Genomic DNA, 9,812 nt, shown 5'->3' on the forward strand with positions numbered 1-9,812 from the left:
TCTTCAAACCTCGAAGGAGGTTTGATGATCCTCGTTCTTGTTCTTGTGTTCCCTAGAATGGGTTCTGTAGGTTTGTCTTGGCTGGCTAGAGTTGCAAGATTCGTGGACCCATTTTTTGAGAGTCTCTCTGTTTCTGCGTGTTGTGTCTGCGCTGGGGGATGATTGTTACATGTAACTACAGTTTCTTCTGCTTGTGGTGTTATGGTGACGTTGCCGTTGTCCGGTGGTGGTTCCTGGATCAGTGGCGGAGGGGTGGTCTGTGTTGGTGGAGGAGACTGTTCGACTGTTGGCGTGATATGAACCCGGTTTCTACGGATGTTGCTGTTCGGTTTCTGAATGGTGTATGATCTGGGTCTGTCCTGGGAGAGGATAGTTCCCTGTATCCATGGATGACCCCTCTGTGTAGGTGGAGGTTTCGCATAAACGCTTGAGCCAACAGCAAGCTCGGGATGTACTTTGGTTGGTGAGCTGTCGTAGTAGCGTTTGCTCGCAGCTCGCTTCAAGGTGAGCTCTTGAGTGACGACAGCTAGGTTCACGGGTGAAGGCTTGATGAGGTGGTTTGGTGTTGGCAGTGTTGTCCTTGTACGTCGACAGAACATACGCTGTGCAGGCGAATATGTGAGTCCCTGGGGCGGCGTGTTCCTGTAATTTAGCAGTGCGGACTGGAGGTCAGTGGATTTCTTCAGTGCTGTTTTGGCCACTTTGACGGCAGCTTCGGCTCTCCCATTACCTCTAGGGTGATATGGTGAGGAGGTAGTGTGTTTGAATCCATATTGTGTGGCAAAGTCCTCATATTCCTTGCTTACGAATTGTGAGCCATTGTCAGTATGGCACATCTGTGGTATGCCAAACCGCGCAAAGTGGGCCTTGGTCTTGTTTATTACTGTGGCGGAGAGGGTGTCCTGGAGTTCGTCGACTTCTATCCAGTCCGAGAAATGGCAGACAGTAACCAGGTAGTCCTTCTGCTCATGGCTAAAGATATCTTGGCTCACAATTTGCCACGGCTGCGTTGGGATTGGTAACGACTTCATAGGTTCTTTTGTAAGAGTTTTACTGTACTGGGCACAGACACTGTAGGTGTCGCACATGTCTGAAATGGCTTTCCTCATGTCTGGCCAGAATAGGACTTCGCGGGCCATGCGAATGTTTGACTCTGCTCCAAAGTGGTTCGCATGTATTTTCCAAAGCATTGTTGAGTACATGGACTGTGGAACTAGGACTTGCTGACCTTTGTAAATGATTCCATTGTGTATGCTTAGTTCCTCTCTGAAGGTCCAGAAAGGGCGGAGGTTGGTGGCCAGGTGTTGTTTGTCGTCGGGCCAGCCAGAGATGATAGTTTGTTGTAGATCAGTCAGGGTTTGATCCCTTTTGGTTTCTGATTTGAGGAGTTCTTCTGTGACATCTGTGAGACGGGGGTTGTGGTCATTCTCGGAGTGTTCAAGTTCAAGGCGGAACACTTCAAACCCTGTTACATTTGCATGCACTGGGGTGGGTAAAGCAGCGCGGGATAGTGTGTCTGCTATATGAAGGCTTGTACCTTTCTTGTAATGTAGGCTAAACTGATATCTCTGAAGTCGCATTAGCATTCGCTGAAGACGTGCGGGTGACTTATGAAGTGGTTTCTTGTAGATGGTTTCTAGGGGTTGGTGGTCGGTGTGCACTGTGATGTCTGACTTGCCAAATAGCCAATGATCAAATTTCCCAAACGTGTTGCAGATGGCAAGACATTCCTTTTCGAGTTGAGAGTAGCGCTGTTCTGTGCTGTTCAGGTTGTTTGAGGTAAAGGCGACTGGTTGGAGTTTACCGTCAGCATTTGGTTGGAGGAGCGCTCCCCCCAGGCCTTCTTCGCTGGCGTCTACTTGGAGTACCACAGGTTTCGCTAGATCATAGTATTGGAGGATTGGTGCAGTGGCAATCAATTGCTTTGCATCATTGAATGCTCTTTCTTGAACCTCTGTCCAGGAGAATGGGAGATCTTTCTGTGTTAGGGCAGTGAGGGGTCTAATGACGGTGCTCAGATTTGAGCAGTATGGCGATAGGTAGTTGGCCATTCCCAGAAAGCGTAAGAGGGCTGCCTTGTTTCTCGGTTTGGGCATAGTAGTTATCGCAGTGACTTTGTCAGGGTCAGCTTTCATCCCATTTGCTGTGATGATGTTGCCCATAAACTTCACCTCTGGTAACTTGAACTGCAGTTTTGTGGGGTTTAGTTTAATGTTCTTTTGGAGGCAACGTTCCATCATGATCATGATCTCGCTCAGCTTCAGTGAAATCTGTTCCCTCTCCAAAGACCAAAATGTCGTCAGCTATACAGATTATGCCCTCTAGACCCTCCAGAGCAGAAATAAGTCGCATCTGAAATTCTTCTGGAGCACTTGAGATCCCGAAGGGAAAGCGTTGCCAGCGGTAGCGACCATAAGAGGTGTGCATTGTGGTCATGCGCGAGGACTCTTCGTCAAGAGGTATGTGGAGGAATCCATCGCGTACATCAACAAGAGAGAAGCATTTTGCATGGGCTAGTTTATGAAGCTGCTCGTTGAGGGTTGGCATTTGGTAAATGGGACGAAGGATGGCTTTATTTACCGTCTGGCTGGGGTCGATGCATATTCGGACTTTTCTGGGAGTTTCTCTGATGACTTCATTTGAGCACCATGGAGTTGGTTCATCAACCTTAGTTATGATGCCGGCGTTCTCGTATTTGTCTAGGGCACTCTTTTCTGCCGCCCGTTTTGCCACTGGGATGCGGTGGATAGGCATTTGAACTGGTGTTACATCGTGTTTGATTTCAAAATGCACAGGGGGCCCCAGGCAGCCGAGACCTTCAAAGTTCTCAGCATATTCCATTAGAATGTGTTCTTTTTGAAGCGCACCTGCGGGGGGTAGTCGCCGTTTAGCAGGGATGTTGATCGGTTGAGACGGAGAAGGGAGTGGGTTGCAGGTGCTTGGTCTGTTGTTGTGGAGTTGTTCGATGTGGTTGCATTCCACTTGCTCTTGTGCTTGCATTTCCTGTGCAGTGGGCGGGGTGTCCTGTGCTTCGTTGTAGTGGGCGATCGTTACTGACGGAGATAGAGAGAAGATAGTGTCTGATTCAATTCTGATAAGTCCCAATCTTTCACTGTCGCCCCCTGATAAGAGGGCGGGCTTGTTGGCCATGATGTCATCTAGTAGGATTTGGAAGGTTAGGGTGACATACTGATTTTTCCTTTGGCACAGCAGCTCGACTTGGCCCAAAGGTCTCAGTGGGCGAGTGTTCCCATATGGTTGTAAGAGAAAAGGTGATTTTGACATGTGGATGTGTTGGCCTAGAGTGGTGAGGGTACTATGAGATAGGGTGTTGCACGAGGCTGCTGTGTCAATTTGGAATGTAATTGGCTGGAAGTGTGAGCCGGTAGCTGACAGGGGCAGTTTTACAAAGTATTTCCTCTTCTTCTGTGGAGTTCCTAGAGAGTAACATTGCTCGTGATAATAATCCGCATATACCATGTGGTCGGTTGGTTCGTCTCCACTAAATTGCAAGTGATGCACATCTTCCCGACGTCGACTGCTGCCCCTGTTACTGGGTGTTTGGCTGGGGTTCCGGTTGTTGCGAGTGGAAGGAGGCAATGGGCCTCCCCGTCGTTGTGGTGGTTGGCCGTTTGCCAGGCAGACATTGGCGAAGTGGTCATTGATACCGCATTTCGAGCATGTTTTGCCCCGTGCTGGGCATTGTTTCCATGGGTGAGGTCCCCGTTTGTCTCCACACCAGTGGCATGTTCCAGGCTCTCTTCGTAGTTTCATTTCTTTATGTTTCACCCAGTGGACTCGTTCCTCGGTGGTTGATTTTGAGGAGTCGGTTATCAGCTTGTTTGCGGTGTAGGCAGACTCTAGGGCCTTGGCTTCGGTCACCACATCTGCCATGCTCTTAGGTGTGTTGTCAGGCTTGAGATGTGTTTTTAGCAACTCGGCTCGCATGGCGTCGTTGTTGAGTCCAAATATAAATTTGTCGCGGTACATTTCGTCACTGAGTGTTCCGTAAGAGCACAGGCTTCCGGCTTGCCTAATTCTTACTTCCCATGCTTGTACCGATTCGGTCAGGGTTTGGTTATGGCCCCAAAACTTAAATCTGTCGGCCAGAATTGAACTGCCGGTCGATCCCGTGTAGTGGATGCGAAGTTTCGCCATCCATATCCAAGGTTTGGCTCTGTCAACAGTCGCGATCTGAGGTTCTATCGTGTATCGTATTACCTGAAGTGCTTCGTCTGGCATGGCCGATCGAAGTGCGGCGATTTCGAGCTGCGGTTTCTTGTAATACTCGGCTGGCTCCGTCTCTGGGTCTTTGTCCAGGTTACGGTAGTCTGCTTGAACGCAATAATCATTGAACCTGACTTCGAAGTTTTTAAAATTTTCGGAAATGTTTCCGGTTAGGTTGAGTTCTGGGCGCTTGAGGTTCGACGCCATGAGTTTGTGTATCCAACGTAACGTTGCGAGAAGAGGTTTCGTGATCGAAGTTTTCGCTGGGGCGGTTCTAAAAAAAGGTTGATCCCACTTCTGACACCAAGTCTAGCGCTGCGTGCCACGAGAAGCAAGGAACAGACGAGGTATTAACAGCAAGAGAAACTGTATTTCTGCCATGTGCGATCTCCTCACATACACAATCTATGTCCCGGATTCCGGGACCGAGAGGGGTCTCGGGACTAGTTCCCAACAATTGTCTCCCGAAAGAGATTTTGTGTGTCCCAAAAGATAGTGACAATTTTCAAATCGGAATCAGTGCAGAGCACTCCTTCCAAGTGCTTTTCAGTGGCAACGCGGTCAGCACTTTGACAGATGTGACAATCGGCACGTTGTGCACAGTCACTTCCAAACAAAGACGATAAATTAAGAACATTTGTGATTAAAGGCCAGTTAAAAGCATTGCGGATTGCCGAACTCTTGAAAACATTTTTCAAATGCGTCACTCGATAGTTGTCAAACAAAGACCTCCGTTCATCCACCGTCTCTCTTCCAAAATCTCGAACAGTGCGTGAAACATCGAATAGTTCTTTACAAACATACGATTTACGCATTTCTCGAAAGCTGTGCCTGATTACGTGGGTAAAATAGAAAGAAAACATTATCAACTTACCAAAATTCGCTGTCACTCGCTACTTCGCTTCTGACCTGAGCTCAGCAAAATACGTGGCTTGTTTCATCACTTGTTTGTCGTCTTTCCATCGGTCCATGACAGCCAAAGCATTTCCGAGCGTTTGAGGATATTTATCACAGACCATATTTGGAAGATCGGATTTATCCGCATCGTAATCGTTGACGATCGTAGAGACCCGTCCAAAGTCGTAGAATAGGCCGGCTACCGAAAACAACTCGTGCTACATCGAAATGTAATTGACGGTAAATCGATTGCGTTTCTCGTGATCTGATTAGCTCCCGAAGCTTCTATTGTTACATTACAACATGACCGCAAAGGGGATGCCGGTATCTAGGATACGGCATCCACAAAAAATAAAAATGCTCAGTGTCCCTTCTGGGCTGCCGTATTAAATAGCCCTTTCTTATTCGGATAAACACTCGCCAAGACCGCCATACTTCTTTAGGATGTATTCAAACCAATCAGCCTGTTCGTATGAATGGGCCAATCAGCAATCTTCACTCTCATCTACAACCGCAGTTCATATATGAATTATTTCATATAAACTTCACATCATTTCACTCCTCACGGGAAGATATGAACTCAATTAATTGACCTCGCTCCCAATGTGTGGCTTCATAGCTCAGTTGGTAGAGCATCGCACCGGTATCGCGGAGGTCACGGGTTCGAATCCCGTTGAAGCCCTGATTTTTTCAGGCTTCCTCTTTCCAATTGCTTAAATTGGACAATTAACTGCGATGATCATTCTTCACTCTCAAAAATAATTTTATTCAACAACAATATTTGTTCAACTTCAACCGAAATGATTTTCATTCAACAAAAGTAATTATTCAGCTTCTACCAAAATCATTTTCATTCAACAACAATATTTGTTCAACCTCAACCACAATTATTTTTGTTCAACAATAACAATTATTCAACTTCTATCATGCATAGTGATATAAAAACATACCTTCTTTTGAGACAAAGGTTTTGAAAGTTCCCGGACATTCAAAATATCATCATTCAACAAAATTCCCCGTCCCTCCCCCCGAACTACCCCGAACGCTGTCACAAATCCCTAGTATTTTGGGTGCCCAAAACACTGAAAGCGTAAAACTGATGCAACTGAAATCATCCACAATTCTGTTCAAAACCCATTTATCTTCTTACGAAGCTTTGTCTCAATAAATTAAAGCGTTCTTTAGCTTGATATAAACACAATACGTCTCTGAAAATAGTCCCAATTCATAACAGACTGTCTGATCCGAGTCCGCAGTTATAACAACATACAAAACCGAATTCACGCGCCAAAGATCCTTGTATGAACATGCGCTTGGTGCCTATCGATAACCCTTGAAATGCACGTTATTTTAAACGAGAAAGGCGCTTTCTAAACCTCCGATAGTGCGGCGATTAAAATCAACATACGAACGAACGGCCGTCACGCAATATGCAGGTCTCAAATAACGCATTGGTCCCAAAAAGCCCCAATGGGGAGTGGCCAATTACGTATACTTTTTTTTTTTTCCTTATTTCTCTCTCTTTCCTTGACCATCCCTCCTATTAGATTTTGCTATTAAAGCAGTTTTTTTCTTCGGAGACATCTATAAAAAATGCAAATAAAGTAGAGACCAATGAAGGCCTTTGAACAGTGGGAAAGTGGGATACCCGGCCAATCCCTAATGATATGGGTATCCCTTTACAATATGCTTGTTTGTTATCGTTTCTTTAGTTCAGGCCGGGTAGCCAAGTCGACTAAAGATATAAAAGGTTTGCTTTGCCTTTTAATCAGTCCTCGGTCGATTTGGCAGCATATTGGAAATATTATATTTATTTTGGTTTTGTATCCGAAACAAAAAACTTCTTTAATGGCATAGAGAACTGTTCGCCGGCAAAATCTACGTATACTAGGAGGGATGGTCAAGGAAAGAGCAACAAACAAGTCTAACACAGAGTTTATTTCCGACAGGCAACATACACAGAGGTCGGTCACAGCTTGAGACCTGCATATTGCTTGACGGCCGTTCGTTCGTATGTTGATTTTAATCGCCGCACTATCGGAGGTTTAGAAAGCGCCTTTCTCGTTTAAAATAACGTGCATTTCAAGGGTTATCGATAGGCACCAAGCGCATGTTCATACAAGAATCTTTGGCGCGTGAATTCGGTTTTGTATGTTGTTATAACTGCGGACTCGGATCAGACAGTCTGTTATGAATTGGGACTATTTTCAGAGACGTATTGTGATTATATCAAGCTAAAGAACGCTTTAATTTATTGACAAAGCTTCGTAAGAAGATAAATGGGTTTTGAACAGAATTGTGGATGATTTCAGTTGCATCAGTTTTACGCTATCAGTGTTTTGGGTACCCAAAATACTAGGGATTTGTGACAGCGTTCGGGGTAGTTCGGGGGGAGGGACGGGGAATTTTGTTGAATGATGATATTTTGAATGTCCGGGAACTTTCAAAACCTTTGTCATAAAAGAAGGTATGTTATTAAATCACTATGCATGATAGAAGTTGAATAATTATTATTGTTGAACAAAAATAATTGTGGTTGAAGTTGAACAAATGTTGTTGAATGAAAATGATTTTGGTAGAAGCTGAATACTTATTTTTGTTGAATGAAAATCATTTGGGTTGAAGTTGGACAAATATTGTTGTTGAATAAAATTATTTTTGGTTGAAGTTGAACAAATGTTTTTGTCGAATGAAAAGAATTTTGGTTGAAGTTGAAAGAAAATGCGTATTGTTGAATATAAATATAAAATGTTGAATATAAATGTATGTTGTTTAACATAAATATAAGTTGTTGAATTTTGCAACATTTGACTAACCATACAAGGGTGTTAGAGTTCAGCATTAATTGCTCAGGGTCTTCTCCCGACGATCTGCCATTTTGAAAATCGTCGAGAATAAGGCCCTGGGGACGAGTTTAATTTGAGTATGCGCCGGGGACCCACTGGAGCAGATCGCTGAACGTTGTCACTCGCAGGCAAGGTCGGCGGCATATGAGAACTAGGCTTCAAAGTTGAAATTTCTCGATTTCTTATCGATTTCGTCTTAATTACAGTACTACGCTGGTGATGATCAAATGACCTAAAGGTTCGCTGCCTGGACTCTGGATACATGTCTATATGTTTCATTTTTAACTTGTAAAATAGTATTTTCCAAGTGTAGGTATGCATGGCACATTCACTCGCTTCCTCGCTCCTTCCCTTTCTGCCAGACGTTTTGTGAATACGCTGACCAACGTATAAGGCTTTCGCAGTCGTAGTGAAGTTCAAGCCATTCGACGTGGAGGTCAAACGATTTCCTCACTGAGTGATTTTAAATTTTTCTCTTTATTGGCAATGCGCGAATGTCTTTATGTATAGAAGCTAATTATAATAGGGCACTTCTTGAGGGTGTCCGCTTAATGTAGGTTTGAGTCCCGGGGCTGGTACTCCCTTATATGGGCTATATAGTTATGTGCGGCCCCAAAGGGTAGGGTTTTTCAGTCGTTTTGGTCATAAATAGGGTATCGATTTTGGCCATTTTGGTCTTAAATAGGGTATGGTTTTAGCACTCTTGTCTTGAATTGGGTATGTTTCTTAGAAGAAGCTATTTTTTCATTGTAGATAAGACCATCAACAAAAGCCCTTCGTAACTCATGTTTAGGGCAACTGTGCCAGCCACAACGGTCATAAATAGGCTATCGAGTTTTTGGCCAGGTCATAAATAGGGTAGCAAAAAAATCGCAGAGTTTGGTCATAAATAGGTTAAGGGTTTTGGGAATTGGGCCGCACACCCCCACCCAACTTTTCTGGAAGTACCCCCCCGGGGGGGGGGTTTGACTGTACTCAACAACCGAAAAGAAGATATTGAATATCCCGAAATTGATGAGGTTTACGTATGAAGTTCGAATGATTAAGAGTACGACTCTAATTTTTTGCATTTCGCTATAAATTTAAACGGTACTGCAAATAGATATGGTCATGATGAACTGATATGAACAAATAGTCGATGAAAAGAAGAAAAGACATTTCACAGGGGGTTCTGCAGTCACTGATATCGCCTTGGTAAGGGAAGAAAAAAAAGAGAGAGAAAGAAATCATTACAATTTGGTCACTCAACCAAGTACTAACCATGATCCGAAGAGACGCGGTGCAGTCCTTGTGATATAAGGATTCCACGCTTGGAGCAATAGATGGGCTAAGCCGGATGTTACTGAAACTGAGAACGGGGAACGGGGAACGGGGAACGGGGAACGGGGAACGGGGAACCGGGAACGAGAGTCTGGGAATGAGTGTGCAGCGGTAACCCGCCTAAAAATTCAATATGGCAGACAAAGGAAAAGAAAAGGGAACAATTTGGGGAAATGTGATGAAGTGTTACGGTTGTAAACTAGAGTTACTACCAGCTGTGTCCCCAGATCATGTCCGATTGGTACTGGGATAAACAAAGCATGAAATGGCGCCTGGGGTGAAAATCGAATCGGTATTATCACAAGCTACGTACCCAATTGGTCGGGCCACAGTCGCTCTTATAGAGAATTTCAAGCCTTCATAGTCTACTCATATCTTATCACTTTGTGCGCGCCAAAACAGGACAACAGACGCAAAGCTAGACAACACGTTAAGATCTTATCGCGTTTCAACTAAGGCATTCCCAGCGGCTTACATATACCTTGTTTGATGCCGTTTGACGCAAAATTACGTCACGTATAT

The 9,812-nt window shown here is 44.6% G+C and overlaps 1 protein-coding gene across 1 annotated transcript; it reads right to left on the bottom strand.

Annotated features, from left to right (window-relative positions):
• Positions 1 to 2,208: 2,208 nt before the first annotated feature.
• Positions 2,209 to 4,678, bottom strand: LOC149109211 (uncharacterized). The gene has a single exon (XM_089294603.1). It carries the CDS (start codon positions 4,432 to 4,434, stop codon positions 2,209 to 2,211), a length of 2,226 nt encoding a protein of 741 aa, XP_089150729.1. The 5' UTR covers positions 4,435 to 4,678.
• Between the last annotated feature and the right edge of the window lie 5,134 nt (positions 4,679 to 9,812).

This window comes from Orbicella faveolata, unplaced genomic scaffold (assembly GCF_042242905.1).
Source record: "Orbicella faveolata isolate gen_17 unplaced genomic scaffold, um_ofav_v1 contig_25, whole genome shotgun sequence".
In the NCBI taxonomy this organism is placed as follows: domain Eukaryota; kingdom Metazoa; phylum Cnidaria; class Anthozoa; order Scleractinia; family Merulinidae; genus Orbicella; species Orbicella faveolata.